This window comes from Adiantum capillus-veneris, chromosome 19 (assembly GCF_014529385.1).
Source record: "Adiantum capillus-veneris isolate H3 chromosome 19, ASM1452938v2, whole genome shotgun sequence".
NCBI classification, from domain to species: Eukaryota; Viridiplantae; Streptophyta; class Polypodiopsida; order Polypodiales; family Pteridaceae; genus Adiantum; species Adiantum capillus-veneris.
Genome location: NC_140949.1, coordinates 27,048,766 through 27,068,398, shown reverse-complemented (window position 1 = coordinate 27,068,398; position 19,633 = coordinate 27,048,766). Strand labels below are relative to the sequence as shown.

The window sequence follows — 19,633 nt, the reverse complement described above, 5'->3', positions numbered from 1 at the left end:
CTCCTATGATGTATCGCGGAAATAGCCAGAACCAACGGCTTCCAAGACAAAGCATCTACCACCAAATTCTTTTGTCCCTGCACATGGACAATCTGGAAGTGAAACTGTGACAAGATGTTCGCCCACCGCATCTGCTTTTCCGAAAGCTTCTTCTGTGACAAGAAGTAGCGTAAACTCTGATGGTCTGTAAAGACAGTAAAATCCGCTCCGAGTAGGTAGTGCTACCACTGAGTAAGAGCATGGATAACCGCCAAAAGCACTTTCTCATAAATCTGTGTTGTCAATTCCGGCCTTGAGAACAATCGGCTCTCGTAGGCAATGACATGGCCTTCTTGCATTAAGACCGCACCCAGACTACGACCACAAGCATCACAATATATTTCAAATGACTTCTGCAAGTTCGGCAGAGTCAAAACTAGTCCCGTAGTCAATTTCTCTTTCAAAGTCTGAAAGGCAGTCACTCTGTGGATCCCCAAGAGAAAGGGACTCCTTTCTGAGTCAAGATATGCAAAGGGGAAGCAACCTCTGCAAACTTTCGAATGAACCGCCTGTAGTACGAACACAATCCCAAGAAGCTTCTAACTTCATGGACATTCTTCAAATCGGGCTAATCACGGATAGTCTATATCTTGGTCGAATCCATCTGCACTCCTGCTGCTGAGACAATGTGTCCCGAAAAGTGTATCTCTGGTGGGAAAAATTCACTTTTCTTTGCATTAATCACTAACTTCTCATCTCGTAATGCCTGAAAGACCTGAAGCAGATGATCTCTATGTTCTGCCTCATTCTTGGAGAAAACAATGATATCGTCACAGAAAGTGCCAACAAATAGCCAGTACTCTTGAAAAATCCTGTCCATCATCCGGTTAAAAGTCGCAGAAGCATTGGTTAAGCCAAAAGACATCACCAAAAACTCAAATAACCCAAAAGTCGTCCAAAAGGCTGTCTTGTAGACGTCTCCCGGCACGATTCGCATCTGATGATATCCACTCTTCAAATCAATCCTGCTAAAGCACGTGGATCCTTGTAATCTGTCGAGTATATCATCGATCCTAGGAATCGAAAATCTGTTCTCGATGGTGATTTTGTTGAGAGCTCTATAATCTATGCACATTCTCTAAGATCCGTCTTTCTTCAAAACCAACAATACTGGAGAGCAATACGGTGAAGTACTAGGCTGGACAAGACCCTTTTCCAAGAGGTCTTTCACTTGGTTCATAATCTCTTCGTTCTGTGCTCGACTCACACGGTAAGGTGGCCGGTTCGGTGGTGTACTTCCAGGTATCAGATCAATAGTACGATCTTCAGGACGAGCAGGTGGTAACTCGCCTAGCAAGCCCTCTGAGAAGCAATCGGCATGAGAGTGGAGAAAATCTTGGCGTTCTTTATCAAGTTGAGACATATTTGTCCTATCCTCATCACTCAACTCTTTCATAAAGATTGAGTAAACAAACAGACTGGATTTCATTAATTTGGAAATGGCCGAAGCCGATACAATAGGGATAGACTCGCCCTTAAGTTTAATATCAAGTACAATTGTTATGCTCTTCTTTGTGGTCAATGTCGCTTTCCTCACCCAATAATTGACCACGACGTTGTTCTTGTGGTACCAGGGAATTCCCAAGAGGACATCACAACCTGTCAAAGGCATTATGTAAAGTCCTCATGCCCCGGATACCCCTGACAATGCAACCGAAGTTTGCCAATGACAGGTGTAATGGCTATATTCCTGCCGGGTGCCGCTAGAACTGCCTTCGCAAGTGGTCCCATCCGATCGGGAGTGATCTCGAGCCGTGCCGCCAATTCCGGTGAAATGAAGTTAGGCCTTGGCTCCTCCATCAATGAAGACCAAGGCTTCTTGGTCTTTCACTTTGCCCCAAGCTCGGCAAAGTTCTGTGCTCTCGTCTATCGTGTTGGGATCAATACCCACACAATCTGGAACCAGTCCGGTTTTCATCTTGCCTTTTCTTCCACGTTCCTCAGCTGCTCTCGAACTCTCAGGCCTTTCGTCGTCCTTGTCGTTTTGTTCTTTCGGTGCCTTTTTAGGGCACTTCGCGGAGATATGTCCAGTTTCACCGCATCCAAAGCACTTTCCTTCCCTGATGTAGCGAGCTCGCACCTGAGGAGTAAGCTTGGGTCGTGCATCTTTCTTTTCTGGGTTGCTCTTCGTCTTTCCACTTTCATTTGTCGAAGTCTGTTCGGCTCTTTGTGTCATGATCTCATCGGTGGGGTAGGTCAGACTGCCAGAGTGAATGGCAAAACCCCGTTTCGCATGACTCATCAACTCTGAATGGAAGCTCACTTCTATTCCAAGCAGTGGTCTCGGATCTCTGTAGATAGACCCAAGGTAAACCGCTCAATCTGTTCCTTGAACGAGATCTTCTTAAATGAAGAGGGAGGTAGAAAAGAGCTCCAAAATCGCTCGCAATAAGCGTCCACTGTATCTTTCTTGGTCATCCGAAGATGGTTCCAAGCAGTTCGTATATCACGTTCATACTCTCGAGTCAGCCAAGAAGAAATAAAAAGCCTCTTGAATTTCAGCCATTTAACTGGCGCAGTCTTGCTTAATAGAAGCGTGGACCAACAACTTTGAGCATTCCCCTTAAAGTGAGAGGCAGCTCTCCGTATCTTAGAGTGCTCTGAGTAACGTCCTCCCGCGAAAGCGATGTCACACTGTTGTACAAAAGACAAAGCCTTTGAAGCATCTCTATATCCCGAAAATGTGTCAAATTTAATTGGCTGTCCACCTTCCTTCACTCTCGAACTTTCTTGCTTTTGTCTTCCAAAAAGTCATATCGGTTGCCTTTATAAAAATTCTTCTTCTTTGCATAAAAGTTATTGTCGTCAGAGTCTGAACTGTCTGTAGACGAGTCCTCTATAGAACTGTCACTCATGGGGCGAGATTTAGACTTCTTTGTCTTTTTCTTGCCCTTTCCGAAGCGTTGCTTTTGCTTCGCTTTTTGCCTTTTCGGTCTTCTTCGCTCGAATCAGATGAGCTAGAAGAATTGTAAGAAGAAGAAGAAGAACTGGATACTCCTTCAAATCGAACACGCTTCTTCTGCTTTCTTGCCTTTTCAAATGTCGATTGACGACCCAAATAGCCCAAGAAGTCAATGCCTTTCTTCTGCTTTTTGCCGTGCTTTTTAGCTTTGTTTTGCGCGTCAAAAAGCTGAGCAATTCGTGCATCAACCACCTCTTCTAATTCCTTCTCTGAATACTTCTTGGGAGCAAGAGGTTTTTTGAGAACGGTTTTGGGGGTGGTGGTGTGGTTTTCTGCCACTGCGTATGCACCTCCTCCAAAGAGGTCTTGCTCATATATTTTGCCATTTTCGGGTCCTTGGCAAAATTAAGCATCATCTTTGTTGTGTCACCGATCAATCGTTGACGCTCCATCTCTGACACTCCGCCTGAGTAGGTCGAGGCGGGCCATACTCTTTGCCGAAATCTTCGTTGTGATCCCTTCCCGTATCTCCGGATGCAGAGGGAGTCGACTGATCTTTGCTTGAAGCCATAGGTGCCGCGGAAAAAAATTTGGGATCGGATTTTCCGTAGAAGAGAAATCGATCGTGCTCTGATACCACTGTAACAGACTTGGACACTCCAAGTCAAGAATCTACCGCGACAGCACCAAATAACCACTTCAAAACAGTTCACAGTTCACAATTTATTCGACACTGGCCCGACGGAGTTCCGTGCCTAGAGATATTGGCCCCAAAGACTGGCGCCCCTTTCGGTATTTCTTTTTGTATTAATCTGAGTTCAAAGTACAATAGTGCGGACAGGCGCTCACACTCAGACTCTGCGTCCAGATGCTCTGAGTTGTGAGGCCCGGCCCACGTATTTAAAAGTACAAGGCATCCCAAAAGCAGAGCCCCAAAAGCTGGAATCCAAAAGCTTGCCATAAAGATCTGCCCTTAGGCTTTCAATTTTAAAGCTTCTTCAAAAATTAAAAGCCCTTTCTCTCTCTTCCAATTGCGTAGAAAATGAAGCAGCAAAAGCTTCGTCTCTCTTTCTGAGATCACGTAGCCAAAAGCATCGCTCAAACCTGCCCGCAGTTCAACCACGTCAACAAGTAAGGTTTCCGTCGGGGTGTGTACTGGCATGCCTCGTCACCACTTTGTGACAAATACTGATGGGCTAACAGTATTCTATTGGATGACTTTATGAAAGAAGTACTTCGACATGGGAATTCCCGAAAATGAATCTGATTTATGTCTACTCACTCATGTGATTGTGTTGAATGCAAGTTTGAAAGAAAAAATGACTGTAGCATTTTGGCCTTGAGATTCTATCGACATGATCGCAATAAGAATTAGTTAATCCGACATCAGTGAGGTCCAATGTGGATCTAGATGCGATTGCTAAACACGTTGCAAGGAATCATGGTCCTAGATCTCGATAGATTCTATGTGATTTGATGTTCAGTGACTGACATCTTTGTGCAAGTGCAAGATTTGTGTCGTCTAGTGAGTCGGTACTTAGAATCAAACTCTACTGAATTGGTTTATGGCTTATAATTGATTTTGCAGGCGTTATCGAGCGCGATTACAATTCTTTCAAGAGGGGGGTATGTCACAAAGTGATACGTGGCATGACCATTTGGCAGAGAAAAGGTCAAGTGGACAAGAGAAATTGAACGGACTAACTTGAAGAACTTATGAAGCATCGATTGTGGGGCCCGAAACCCTAAAAGACAGAAGCTTGGACCCTGAAAGGAGTTTTCATAAAATGCGCTGACATGCTGACACGGCAGATCGTACAAATGCCGGCGTGGCAGGGCTGTACGAAATTTCCGCCATTTATGTTGCAGGTGCCACATGGCAGGCTGTACGGATTTTCACAAATTACGTTGGCTGCTTTAAGGGACCACAACTTTTGAGGGAAAGTGTTTTTGAACTGATTGCTTTTGGGGCTCTGCTTTTGGGCATCCCATGTACTGTTTATAAGAGCCCTTGGGGCCTCACTCTGCAGAGCATCTGGACGCAAAGCCTTAGAGCAGAGGTCCCTCGGGAGTTGTACTTAGATAAAGAAATACCGAAAGGGGCGCCAAACTTTGGGGCCAATACCTCTGGGCATGAAACTACACCGGGCCATGTCGACTCTCTCTCTCTCTCTCTCTCTCTCTCTCTCTCTCTCTCTCTCTCTCTCTCTCTCTCTCTCTCTCTCTCTCTCTCTCTCTCTCTCTCTCTCTCTCTCTATATATATATATATATTAAGTTCAATGATTTTGAAGTTTTATGTTCGTGTGTTGCTATTGATTTCTCGCTTGGAGTGTCCAAGCCTGTTACAGTTTGCTGATGACCAACTAAGCAGAGGACCCTTGGACTTTGTACTTTGCTCAAGCATTAATATAAAAATAAATACCGAAAGCGGCGCCAAACTTTGGGGCCAATACCTTTGGGCACTGAACTACGCCGGGCCGTGTCAACTCACTCTCTCTCTCTCTCTCTCTCTCTCTCTCTCTCTCTCTCTCTATATATATATATATATATATATATATATATATATATATATATATATATATATATATATTAAAGTTCAATGATTTTAAAGTTTCTGTTCGCGTGTTGCTATTGATTTCTCGCTTGGAGTGTCCGAGCCTGTTACAATGGTATCAGAGCTCAGTTGATTTTCCTTCCATCGGGAAATCCGATCCTTTTATCGCAACCCGCATGGATTCAAGTGACGAATCCCGCAAAAATCAGACAAATCCACCCGACAATTCCGAATCGGGTGAAAGTACGAAAAATTCAAATGGACAATCAGAACAAGAGTCAATTGTCCAAGAGTACGGGCCTCCACGGCCTATGGAGTATGAGCGAATGGAGATGCAGCGTCAACAACACGTTGATGCTTGTGCTAAGCAGATAATCCAGTATTCGAAGGATCCTCAGTATTGGAAATTTTTGACCCGGCACTCGATTGATAAGGTGCATTCCCCAAGGCGTACAACCATCGATTCACCCTTAAAGTCCGCACTGAAGAAACCATCTGCCCCGCGAATGTACACTAAAGATAACTTGATGATGTGATCGAACAACGAGTCAACCAAATATTAAAGACCACGAAGCCTCCAAAGAGACGCAGCAAGGGAACAAATTACCCCGATTATTTGGGTCGACAATCTTCTTTTGCAAATGCACGAAAGGCCAAGAAGCATGTACGCTTCGAGGGTGTGCCCAGTTCATCCTCATCCTCTTCTGACAGTTCCGACAGCTCTTCCTCTTCAAGATTAGAAGAGCAGTATCCCATTTGAAAAAAAAATGCACGAACATGGTGGTCCACTCTTTTGTGACAAGAAGAAGCACCGACAAAGTGGCTAAATCAAGACTCTTTGCCAAGAAATACATTGGATACTTATTGCAAGAGATTTTGGAATGTTTTTCTCTTTGCCTCATCTTTAAAAAGATCAATTTTAAGCAGCAAATCGAGCCATTTTGTTGAGGACTTCCCAAAGAGATATGAGACTACCGCTTATTACAGAAATCTGAGTCTAGACTCTATACAGCAACTGATGGACATGCTAAGCAAGAGTTTGCCATGCATTTAGGTAACCTGACTTATCCAACAGATCAATCTTTGACACTAAGGACCGAACAAGATTCGACAAATAATGACAGAAGCAAAAGAAAGAAAAATACACATCCCCGACTGACACAGGAACAAAAAGAAGAATACCTCAAGACGAGAAAATGTTTTGATTGTGGAGAACAAGGATATATATTTGTGCGGTGCCCCAAAAAGGCACAAGAATGAGAACAACTAAAATAGAATTGGGCAAGGATATACTCTCTCCATAACAGATACTGAATAGAAAATTAAAAAAAGATACCGATGTGTTGACAGTATTTCTGCTTTATGACTTTATGAATGAATAATTTTGAAATGAGAATTTCCAAAGATGACTCTGATTTATGTATGAAATTAATGTGTTTTGAAAGATCTTGCTATTTGTGTACAGATAACAAGTGAAATCGAGAATGAGATGATGACAAATTTGCATATGAATGCAATTGGAGCAATAACAACTCCAAAATGAACCCAATCACGATTTGAGATAAGAATCATGAATTTTGAATGATGATGATGAATGATATGACTACATACTCTGGTCAACACATCAAGTGTTCCCAAAGGATAAGATGGCTACACAGCGATAAGATGACTAGATTGAATGCTTGAAACACTCCGATTAATATGAACTCGGTGTGTGATTGATGAACTGGAATTCTCGAAAATGAATCTGATTTTTTATCACTCACACATGTGATTGTGTTCAAGTGCAAGATTGAGAGACGAAATGATTAACGAAATGACTGCAGTATTTCGGTCTTAAGAAATCTATGGACATGATCGCAATAAGAATTAGTTAATCCGACATCAGTGAGGTCCGATGTGGATCTAGATGTGATAACTAAACACGTTGCCAGGAATCATGGTCCTAGATCTGAATGGATTCTATGTGATATGACTTGAATGTGATATGATGTGACTGTCGTCTTTGTACAAGTGTTGGATTTGTGTCGTCTAGTGCATCGGTACTTAAAGTCAGTGTCTACTGAACTGGTTTATGGCTTATGTCTGATTTTGCAGGCGTAATCGAGGGCGATTACAGTTCTTTCAAGAGTGCGGTACTCACATACTGATGATGTGGCAGTCTCGAATCTGCTCACGTAGCACAATAATTCGAAACCCTGCGTTTTACGCTGACGTGGCAGGCTATACGGACGCCCCTCATATACAGTGCTGGTTGCTGACATGGCAAGCCGTACAGACGTCGCAATTAGCGGCACAAAATGCGAGGGCAACGTTGAAGCTTTTTTGGCCCAATGCTTTTGAGTTTGAAGCTTTTCATGTCACTCCTTTTGAGTTTGAAGGCCAAGGGCCTATAAATATGAACTTAGAGCCACTCTGAACTCAGTTTGCTACCGAGCAACTGAGCAGAGAGGACCCTTGGACTTTGTACTTTGCCCCTTTTGTTATTAATATAAAAATTGATACCAAAAGGGGCGCTAGACTTTGGGGCCAATACCTCTAGGCACAGAACTACCCTCGGCCGTGTCGACTCTCTCTCTCTCTCTCTCTCTCTCTCTCTCTCTCTCTCTCTCTCTCTCTCTCTCTCTCTCTCTCTCTCTCTCTGTGTGTGTTAAGTTCAGTGATTTTTAAGTTTTTGTTCGCATGTTGCTATTGATTTCTTGCTTGGAGTGTCCAAGCCTGTTACAAAAATCATAAGGTCAAGTGTTGTGTATCTGATTGATATAAAGCATCCGCTATATAAACCTCTTGTAATAGGTCACAAAAGCCAAGGGACTATGAAACCCCCATGCCAAATCATCTGCATTCACTCTAATTGTAATGTGCAACGGTAGTGAATGATTGTGTATGGCTCACGATGAGTGATCAGTGGGTGCTCAAGGTTCCTTTCACTTACGGGAAGGGAGAGCCTTCCTTGACTTAACGAGAGAATGTGCAATGATCAAAACAAGAGAGTGGAATCAAGGAGTGCTAGGGGGAGAGAGAGAGAGAGAGAGAGAGAGAGAGAGAGAGAGAGAGAGAGAAGAGAAGACAAAAGATGGGGTCCCAAAACCCCCTCCAAGGGCCCCCCTCTCTATTACTAGAGAGGTATTTGCTTTAGATTGCACAAAGGCTGATACATGCTTCTAGATGTTGTGGTACTTGACTACGACGATGATGTTGACGACGACGAAGATGTCAAGGCTGAAATCTGAAAATGCTAAGATCCGATGCTGTGGATCTGCTACTGCTGCGAGGCAAGGGCTGATCTGCTACTGCCAAGGCTTGCAAGGCTGAGGACTGCAAAAACGCTGACAATCAATGGCTGAAAACAGAAAACGCTGGCTGATTTGGGCTGAATCTGCAAAACGCTGGCTGGTTGTGCTGAAAACTAAAAACGCTAGGCTGATCTGGGTGTTGGGGTCATGACGACGAGGATCTGCAACAGATGCAGAGGGTTCTCGCAAGGCTAAGGGCTGAAAACTGAAAATGCTAGTTCTCCTTGCTGAAAATGCTGGTTTTGGACCTCGACTCGAGTCAAGATCGGTCCAGCGTGACTGATCATCTGCAATGAGGTTAGCTTTACTAGGCACAGAATCATCCAAACCACCAAATTGCTTACAAAAATAAAACCGTCTAGCTAGACGGTCATCCCAAGATGTTCTTGGTACAGACTGGACCAACGTGAAGGCTGATGATCCTTATGAACAATCACATCTCTATCATGCAAAAAATGTGTGTCGTGCTTCGGAGAAGACGTCACACCAAGAGAGTTCTTTTCATGCAATGGCTCATGCTTTTCTAGACTGTGGGGCTGTGTACTGAGAGAAACAATCATACTACATGTTTTATCCTCTTTCAAAACATGAGAGTGAGAGACTAATGGCAAAGATGGAATGTTCTTGTCACAACGAAGGACCACGTGTGGTGCTCCTTCAACTGTGAGAGAGAGTGTGTTTTCCTTCCAATCAATGCATGGATTATAACCTTTAAACCACTTGATGCCAAAAATCAAATCACATCCTTTAAGAGAAGAAACCACAAATCTACGACGAAAACCAAGACTTTGAACTAACAATGTCACATCAGGACATTCATGCGTGAAATAAGAGTGCATGCCAGGAGCAAATCCAAAGATGACACTGGGATCTATGGGAGGAGCTTCTAAACATGCGCTCTTCACAAGAGAGTCACTAATCACATCATGCATGCTACCCGAATCAAACAAGATCACAATGCGTGTACTATTCACATGACCATAACACTGCATGAGAGACTCATCTACATGATCATGAGAAACTTCGGACACGTTTATGTTCTCATTGAGTGCATTCTCACTGAGTGCAATTTCGAAAACATGTAGGGCACTGTCTCCAAGCAAGCCCTAACTGCAATGAGGACCTCCAAGCGCGTGAAGGCCTCCATCCATCTGGAGCTCCTACGTCAAGAGAGGTGTGCCACTTAGCTGGTATAGCCTCTGTAATATCTTGACACATGCTCTGCACCACCAGCATGCCTCGTAACTGGATGCTCTAAACCTCCTCGAGAAGGTCTGGAAACTATAGCCAATCATCGAACGTGCAGGCTGGACCCTCTGCCATGGGACCCCAAGAAACATGAGGCCTGCCGCCAATCAAGGGGCTTCTGTGTGTGCTAACCATGTGGTTCCAAACAAGAGGCTGTCGCAAGCGCTCCTCCATGCAAGTGGGCCAGGCAAACTCACGGTAAAGCGGTCCTCCCATCTCCAACTCAAGCCGGCCCGACACATCTATGTAAAAATCCATCTGATGGACGGACTCCAAGGGCCACCCGTATGAAGGAACTCAAGCACGAATCCGATATAGCAACAACTACTTCCAAGGCTCCTCACCTGAAAGACCTCTGACCACCAACTTCCCAAGGAGGGATCTGCTCTACCATGCTAGGTCGATGATCCCTAACCCTCCCTGAGAACAAGGTAAGTTGATTACCTGCCAGGACACCTTGGCCCTTGCTAACTGGGCGTCACGCCCCGATCACAAAAAATTCCTAATCAGCCTCTCCGGCTAGTTGATACAAGAACTCCAGAAGATCCAACAAGACGTGATGTACCACATAGTAGCCAAAAGCCACTACCACTCTACCAGCCAAAGAGATTCGTGGAGAGCTCCAATGTAACAGCTTCCTCCTAGTGGATAGGAGGAGGGGGGTAATCTGCTGCTCTGGAGACAAATGCAAGCCTGCCTGACAACCCAGAGATCATACAGAAGTCCCTAGGGAGATCCACCTGAAGCCCTCGCCCGACGACCAATCAGGCGTAGGAGCACTGCCAACCCAGAAAGCCACAATCTTTCTCCACTTGTTCAGTGCCCCTGATGCACAGCAAAACACCTCAAGAGCCTGCTCACGCCTGTGCAAATTGGCCTCATGGCCCTCCCAGTACATGCCTCTGTCATCAAGCAACTCGTCTCCCCTAAGCTGCACAAACCAACCTCCTCTGAAGTCAAAAATCTACTTATCGCCTCAGCATAGCAGAGAGAGAGAGAGGAAGGGGGCAAGAGGGAAACCCTGTCCAATCGAATGCATGAGCATGAATCGTTCCCCTCTTCCCCCTGCCAAGAGCACCTGACTTTGCGCATATCTGTGGAGTGGACACCCCACTAATCCACGCATCTAAGAAGGCCATCCTACGTAGAGTGCCCTCCAAGAAATCCCAATCAACTCTGTCGTAAGCCTTCTCAAAGTCGAGAGGGAGTATCACAAGATCCTCTCCTCGGAGACGTGCGAGGACAGACGCCTCCCAAAAGGTAAAGACGTTGTCAAGGATACTGCGCTCCTTGACAAAACCTGTCTGAGTCTCATGTATAATGCTCTCAAGTAGTGGCTGAATTCTCAAACTCAGAGCCTTCGCTAAGATTTTGTAGTTTGAGTTGTGTCACTGGGACGAGCACCACGTGCCAACGAAAAAGAACACACTGAACAACTTTAAGCACTTCAAATAACAATTGAACTGAAAGAGATAGAGAGTGCACCACACATGAGACGGGAAGTGGCAAAGTTCCACCCCGAGAAAGCACTAACCCCAAACCTTGGCACCCCTTTCAGTATTTCTTTATATTGCTTGAACTGAGTACAACTCCCATGGCTCTACTTTGCACGGGTAGACTGTCAGAGTGAGAGCCCACGGTCTATTTAAAAGCCCTTGGCCTCTCAAAATCAATTACATAAAAAGCTACCAGTTCTAAAAGCATCTGGTGCTCAAAAGCTAGTGTAAACAGCTGCCAGCGCAAAAGATGGGAATCCTTAGAGTTTTGCCACATCAGCAACCTGCAACGCCAAACGTGGATGTCCGTACAATGCCAGCCAACATGTCAGCGGAAATCGCACGCTGTCCGTACAGGCCTGCCCGTCATCTGTTCTCCACGCAATTCTTTGTGTGTGTGAGTGTGTGGGTCCGGCTTTATTTAATGTCTTTAGTCCCTTAGGCCCCATCGCACAAGGTCCCATAAGTTGGCGAGAACTCCTCTTTAGTAATAGGCCACTCGGTAAGACTTTGCAAGTTGGTAAAACTTCTTCTGCTGCTTCTTCTAGGGTTTAGGCTCCTTCGTTGGGATCTGCAGGCCGGCTCCGTTCTTCAGTGCTTGACACGTCAGCAATTTGTGACATCCCCCCTTCTTGAAAGAAAGTAATCGTCCGCGATTACAGCATATCTGTAAAACAACTCAAGTTAGCTCAAAAATTTCCGAGTCATTCCGAGGGACAATAAGTTTTCTCATTCCAGATTGGCTTGATATCCTGGACCAAAAAAATCTCATCCAATAAGGAGTCTCAGTCCAAATTGAAGCTCTTGATATCCTGGATCGTTGGCTTCCCAAAAAAAGTCATCCAATAAGGAGTCTCATGCCACATTGGAGCTCTTGATATCAAGGGTCGTTGGCTTCCCTGAAAAATCTCATCCAATAAGGAATATTCAGTGGTTGACACATCGCAATTCAACACAAATGCTCACATATGCATGCTACAAGACACAACGAACAGCATCGCCAAGCACTTCCCCAAGACAGACAATCTGCAATATGAAGCTACTCGACGACTACCTCGTCAATCCCCCCGCAAATAACCTAAAAATTTCGCGCCATGAGCTCAGAGGACTGGTACAACCAAACGCTCCCCAAACCGCAACTTGCGTCGTTTGGAGGTTCAAGCATACAACCAAATGCTCCCCAGACATCCCGTCTGCGCCCTTCGGAAGTTTTCCAGCATACAACGAAACGCTCCCCAAACATCTTGTTTGCGTCGTTCCGAGGTTTTCAAAGTATACAACGAAACGCTCCCCAGACATCCCGTCTGCGTCGTTCGAAGGTTCAGACAATACCAAAACAGCATTTCTCACTACTCCACCCGAGAATAAATCACCAAGCATTGAAATCAGTATTAAAACCAGAGTCAAACAATTCAAATCAGCACCAAGACAGGTTCAAAACAGATACCATCCATTTCAAACAAATTCCAAACAGGATCACCAAACAAGTTCTCAAACAACATTCAGAAAACTAAAAGCATTATCGACATCTCTCGAGCTTGAAAGTCGACAGGGTTTTCATCCTCAAACCTGCATCATAATCAGGATTAGATTTCTTCCATAAGGTTGTAGCCGACCGGAGTATGGTCCATAAGCTTTGAATTAGTCGAAAGACACCTCGACAGACATTGTTCCTGTAGCGGTGACAGTATTCCCCAGACATAGCAATCACATTGGACCTCCAAGGTTATTAGCTCGAGATGTCCAAAAATTTCAAGTTGTAATCTGCTAGGGTTTTCGTGGCAAGCATTTCAAGATACCCCACTCTGCCAGAAGCTGTACTCCAAAAGAAGATGTCGGAAGACATACAACTTCGAGCAAAACAAAGTTCTTGAAAGCTTGCCAAGTCCTTGGAGTGTGCGGCTTGGTAGCTAAGACATCCACCATTGCATGGCACTGCCTCTGCGAAAAATAGCAGCTTGAAAAACGCTTGATCCTTCTCTTGCAAGTAATCTTTATGGCTTATGCCCTATTAGACAGAGCGATGAAGATGGAGCGCGCCCGATGCACGATGAAGTAAGGGTGGGAGTGGCTAATAAGTGCAGGTCGGCACACGAAGATTCTTTGATAAGATATCATGTAGGACTTGGAAGTGCCACCTTGCTCACGAAGATACTTTACTAAAATCTCCAGTAAACTTTAGAAGTGTCACCTTGCTCACGAAGATTCTTTACTAAAATTTCCAATGAACTTTAGAAGCGCCACCTTGCTCTGTGTGTTCTTTGGTAGGACCAGTATGCTTTCAGAAAAGCACACGCCTGAAGCTCTCATACATACCGCTATCATGGAGACGAGCACCACGACGGGCACCACGTGCCCGCAGAAAAGAACAGACTAAATAGCACTTCAAATAACAATTGAACTGAAAGAGATAGAGAGTGCACCACACATGAGGTGGGGAGTGGTGGAGTCCACCCCGAGAGAGCACTTGCCCCAAACCTTGGTGCCCCTTTCGATATTTCTTTATATTGCTTGAACTCGGTACAACTCCCATGGCTCTGCTTTACATCCCCGCGAGTAGACTACCGAAGTGAGAGCCCATTGGTCATATTTTAAGGCCCTTGGCCTCTCAAAAGCAATTGCATGAAAAGCTACCAATTCAAAAAGCATCTGGTGCTCAAAAGCTAACGTAAACAACTGTCAGCGCAAAAGATGAGAATACGTACAGTTCTGCCACGTCAACAGCCTGCAGCTCCAAACGCGGATGTCCGTACAATGCCACATCAGCATGCATACATGTATGCTTGGCTTTAGGAATTAATCACATTAGAGTGTAAGCTAAAGGCTTACCTCAACAAGGGCACGTTGTTCGTACAATCCAGCCACGTCATCTGTTCTCCACGCAATTCTTTGTGTATGTGAGTGTGTGGGTCCCGCTTTATTTAATGTCTTTAGTCACTTGGGCCCCATCAACGGACGGGGTCCATAAGTTGGTGGGAACTCCTCTTTAGTAATAGGCCACTCGGCAAGACTTTGCAAGTTGGTAAAACTTCTTCTGTTGCTTCTTCTAGGGTTTAGGCCCCTTGGTCGGGACCTGCAAGTCGGCTCCGTTCTTCAGTGCTTGACACGTCAACAGTTTGTGACAGTTGAGAATAGTGATGGGTCGCCACTATCGAATCTCATCCAAGGAGCTCCCCTCCTTGGGAATAAGGTAAATCAGCCCCACTCAAAGCTGTCATGCATCTCTCTAGTGTACAAGATTTGTTGATAGGTGCTACATAGATCCGAACCAAGCAGTTTTCAAAACTCCAAGGAAAAATTGGGCATCAAACCATCCTCCCCTGGGCACCTACCTCAGGGAAGTGCTCTCAAGGCACCTACCTCGGGGAAGTGCTCTCAGGGCCTCATGTAGCTCCTCTAGCTGGAGAGGCATCTTTAGTCTCTGATGCATCTCCTCATAACTAGGTAAGGATCTGTGCCCAAACCTGCTCCCTGCATGCTCTCTTACGCTTTGACTGAGGCTCAACTAAAAGCAACTCACGGTAGAAATCGTACCCTAGTTTTTAAAGCTCATTATAATGAATAGCCCTTATTCAAGTCGTTATGCGGATTCCAATGTTTAAGAGCTTGTCACATTTTGAGCTTGAGAGATTTGTGAACACCAAGGAGCTCCAAAGCTTCCACATCCTCTCCTGAGCTCTATTCAACTTGTATCGACTCCCACATGCTCCTTCATGCATAGTGGTTGAGCTTTCACTAATGGAACCATCGTTTTCCTCTCTTTTCATTGTTGCAATGTGTTTTAAAGTAGTTTATCAAGGATGCTTGCCTATCTTTTGTGTTTGATCAATGTGTGGTGCAATTTGAGGTTTCATTTTGCTAATTAGGTTGTGTTACATTAGGAGTACAGAGTAGAGAGGGGGATTGTGAGATTCACCTTTGCACCCACATTGGCTCCTCTTGCATTCAAGAAGAAGCTATATCTCTCTTTCCTTGCATAAAGTTGCGTTAATGTTGCATTGCATTGAAGAAAAGAGCATTGCATAGAGTCCTAAGTTGAGTTGACAAGGAGTGAGTGATTGGGCTTGCAAAGATTGCACGGTGATACTCTCGAAGCAGTTGAGCTTGCAAAGATTGCATGTGATGTTCTCAAAGCCTCCACTGTAGTGGACAGCATAGATAGCTTCCGTGCCTCTAGGTTAGGGTTAGCTTTCTTGTTTGTCCGAATTGACAATCTAATGGGTTGTTGCAAACACTACGCTATGATAGCCGCACAGTAGTTCTTAGTAGTGAGAACAAACCTGCATGTTAGGAGGTCCATCAAAGCCATGGCAAGACCGCGTAAGTTGCGGACAGTAGTGAAACGTGTGTAGGCTGACGTAGCAACCAGCAGCTGACGCGGCAAGAAGTGGCAACCAATGATAGGATAGCCCTGGCTGGAACAGCAGGTGGGCTTTTTCTTCTTGGAATACATAACAAGAGTTGGTGAATGGTTAGTGACTTATAGTGGCGGGCAGCAGGCCACAGAAGCAGCCAACAGCAGGCACAGGCCAAGTGGGCCTTTAAACCCAATCCTGCAGGCCAGAAAATTTTTTTAAAAAATAATTTATCAACAAAGCTTTAGGTGAAAAGTAGGTATTCATTTCGTCAACTTAACACATTCGTAAAAGTAAATTTTGCTCGAGGTTCATGCAATGCAATCCCTTTCGACACAATGTGTCACATTTGAGTTCTTTCTGGAGAAAAGCACTTGAAGGTGTCTCATGATCACTGAGATTTCCTTTGATACAGCAAGATAGGAGTTATAAAACCCAAAGAAACTACATTACCTTGTTTGTGCTTGTTTCAACATCTTCATCCACGGCTGTTGAGTATCGAGTCAGAACCTTTCCACAAGCTGAGAGTAGCCTCCTCAAAACCTACAAGAAACTTGAAAAGCTAATCTTACAGAAGTCCAAACAGCAATTCAAAAACCTCCAATTACCTCAGATTCATTCTCTTGGCTAACTGGTTGATGGAAACTAGCCATTGCGGATGCAGCCATGTTGCTAGTTTCTTCATCTGACTGAGTTTCCCCACTCCATCCAGCAGATGCAAGTTCTTTGGCAGATGCGACAGCAGCCCTTGTCCATGCCAATGCGCTGTCATCAACGCCTGCTTCTGTGATGGAAAGGATGGCACCATCTGTAAATGCAGAGAGCCCGTGATCGAGTCAGAGCTGGTGTAGTTCGCGTAAAGCATCCACAGTTTTGAAACCAATTGCTTCTTTACACATCTCATTGAAATTCTTTAACCCTTGAGATTGCCAATAACTCAGAGATTTCTAAGTCAGACACTTGCACAAAATCTAATGCTTGGAAAATGAACTTGCCACAGTTCTTTAACAATAATAATGGTATCTTCATTTTTCCTTCTGTCAAGAAATACCAAGAACGCATGACAAAATGCACACTATGTGCCATCTTAAAGCCACAAAACAGGACATACCAGATGGCAGCCCAATAGCTTTCAATAAAGCATCATTTGCAATGTCTCTTACTGGACCCAAGTATGCAGCCTGTAAAAAGGACAATGTTTTCAAATCATTGTGAATGCAACTCAATACTCCCACAGTAAATTACTTGCAGGCAGACTGCTATTAAATTTCAAAAGCACCTCCCGGCAAATCAACTCTGTGATTCTTATTCTCATGATCCACAAAGCCATAATCCAGCAGCAACTGAGAAGGAGAAAGATGGGGTCCATAAGAGTCAAATACTTGCTCCCCTTCCTCATAATTTTTGTGTGCACGCAGGCATGCAACCTGCTTGCCAGGATTAAAGGTAAGGCAAGACTCCTTTCCAGCTGAGCTGCTGTGGTTTAACAAGTCTGCCCAAGGAACAAGAACAGTATTTCGATTGTCATAGTCCTCATCCTGAACAAGCGGTAATTAGAAGCATCAGACTAGTGTGACCTTAAGCTCCTTTCAAGATAACCATAAGGGAGGAGCAGAACAAACCATTTCCGGCATATTGAGGTCCAAGGAGAATGCACGACTAAGCAAGATGGAGGCAGCCCACCTTGTTGACACCTCAGTTACAACAAGATTTTTCTTTGGCTCCAATGGTAACAATCCATTCGCAGCAGCTGCAAGCATGACTTCATAATCCTCTCTTAAACATGGCACCCAAAAAATCGGTATTTCAACATATATAATAGTTTCTTATTCTTGAGACGCTTTGAAGAATGTAAGTTCATTACTCAATATGGGATGGCAAGAAGTTTGAGTGACAGCAATAACAGGCAATGAGCATACTTGCAGTTTCTAAGCCTTTGCTCCATTGTTAAGAGCATAGGTGATCCTGCCAGCCATTCTTGGCACATGCCCTGGAACGAGTGGCATTAGGTTAGTAACTAAACCAAAGACATACCGCAAAAAAAGAACAGAAACATCATCAAGAATGTCATGTTACCTGTGGCCACATGAGTGGATGAAGCTCAACCATCTCTGGCTCACTAGGTAGCAATGCAAGATATGGATGCCACATGCTTCCGATCCCTCTTGCTTTCTCATACAGCAGGTGCAAACACAAACCCTGCCATGCTGTCAAACCTGCACTCTGAATGACTGAGCCAACATGGGGGCAAGCACGTGCAGTCTGTTTCCAGAAAAGAAAACAACTGGGGTTGTTTTTAAAACTTAAAAACCAAGTCTGAGGTAGGCAATAAAGAAAACAGCACTAGCAATGAATGCTCCTGGGGTTGGAACTTGGAAGTCCCTTCAAATGACATATATCGAAAAGTACTCGCAAGAGAATTCACTATACGTATCTACAACGATTTTTCATCTAAGATTTTTAGAAGAAAATAATATGCAAAACCAGCAATAGCTGCTCCTGGGGTTGGAACTCGGAAGTCCATTCAAATGACAGAGACAGTGGTTGGAAAGTACATACAAGAGAAATCACTATACCTACGAAGATTTTTCGTCTAAGCGTACACACTGGAGGCAAATGCCTCATATCTAGTGTCAAATTTGAACACATGTAAACACATTCATGCACTCCACTGTGAAATGCTTGTTAAAGTCTGTATCGTTTTGATAATACTAGAACAAATGCATCAATCTCACACCACATTTCCTCAAAAGAGAGTGTCAGAAAGAGAAAAGGGTCAGCTAGAGTGATCCGGGAGACACATACTAAGCTGCCCATGTCAGGAGAAATTAAGACTCTCAACAAAGGTTCCGAGGTATTCAATGTCCTCGTATGGATGACCCCAGTTTAATTGCATTGTTCATTCTCGCCTAAAACTTGCTACCAGTGCAGGTGCAGAGACAGCAAACATAGACGCATACATGCAGCCAGGAAAAAAGGGAAGGCTGATATGCATGCAAGGTCAGTGAAGCCCTCTCACAACATGAGAAGACGACCAAAGTTTAATTGATTCAGAAAACTGAGAGAGATGGTCAGTACCTGTTCGGACATAAAAGCTTGAAGAGGGACTTGGACAACAACTTCGCCTTTGCCAATGCCGCCCGTCCCCGCTTTGGTGCCAAGGCCAGGGGTTGCAGAGGCTGGGGGGAAAGAGCAAAGGCGGAGGTTGCACGAGTTGTGCCCCATTCCTTGTAGCCATGTCTCAAAGTCTTTCATCTTCGTCTCCTTCGATTTGTCTGCGTGAGCACTGGTACAGAAGGCTCTCCCAACAGCCAGCGGTAAGCTTGCAGGAGAGCGGCGTGCATGCCACACGCACGTCACCTCCATTGCCCACAAATTACACTACAAGCTCAACAGGAACCGCTGTACATCAGAGCACCTTCAAATTTTTCAAGGTTTGTTTGATTTCTGCTTTCTTCCAAGTGTGGTAGATTGTTTATGACATTTCCCTCTTTATCAACAGGTCTTGAGTTCAACTCCTCATCCACTAGATCTTTAAGAGCTCTTGGGATAGTTTCCTACGACGAGAAAACTCTCTTTTTCTCAAGTGTGTGGGTGGGTAGGTGGGTGTGTGTGTGGCATTAAAAAGAGGAAAATGGTATAACCTTTCTATCACCCAAGTATGGTAGATCGGTTATGCCATTTCCCTCTTGAATAGCAGGTCTTGAGTTCAACTCCTCGTCAGCTAGATCTTTAAGTTCTT

General features: G+C 44.6%; 1 protein-coding gene across 5 annotated transcripts in view; it reads right to left on the bottom strand.

Moving 5' to 3' along the window:
• The window catches only part of LOC147433742 (ribulose-1,5 bisphosphate carboxylase/oxygenase large subunit N-methyltransferase, chloroplastic-like), a 57,011-nt gene extending 37,650 nt beyond the window's left edge, over positions 1–19,361 (bottom strand). The window contains exons 1-9 of one of the 5 annotated variants that reach the window (XR_015185294.1): positions 18,970–19,361; positions 17,968–18,153; positions 17,811–17,881; positions 17,514–17,667; positions 17,176–17,429; positions 17,003–17,073; positions 16,500–16,699; positions 16,345–16,453; positions 15,817–16,089 (exon numbers count right to left, since the gene is read on the bottom strand). Coding sequence is in view for 3 of the 5 variants with exons in the window: in XM_086490371.1 (XP_086346497.1) it covers positions 16,345–16,434; positions 16,500–16,699; positions 17,003–17,073; positions 17,176–17,429; positions 17,514–17,667; positions 17,811–17,881; positions 17,968–18,153; positions 18,970–19,257 (1,314 nt within the window). In the remaining 2 variants the exon portion in view is untranslated. The remainder of the gene's footprint in view (positions 1–15,816; positions 16,090–16,344; positions 16,454–16,499; positions 16,700–17,002; positions 17,074–17,175; positions 17,430–17,513; positions 17,668–17,810; positions 17,882–17,967; positions 18,154–18,969) is intronic. The other 4 variants (XR_015185293.1, XM_086490372.1, XM_086490373.1 and 1 more) reach the window with 4 other exon arrangements.
• Between the last annotated feature and the right edge of the window lie 272 nt (positions 19,362–19,633).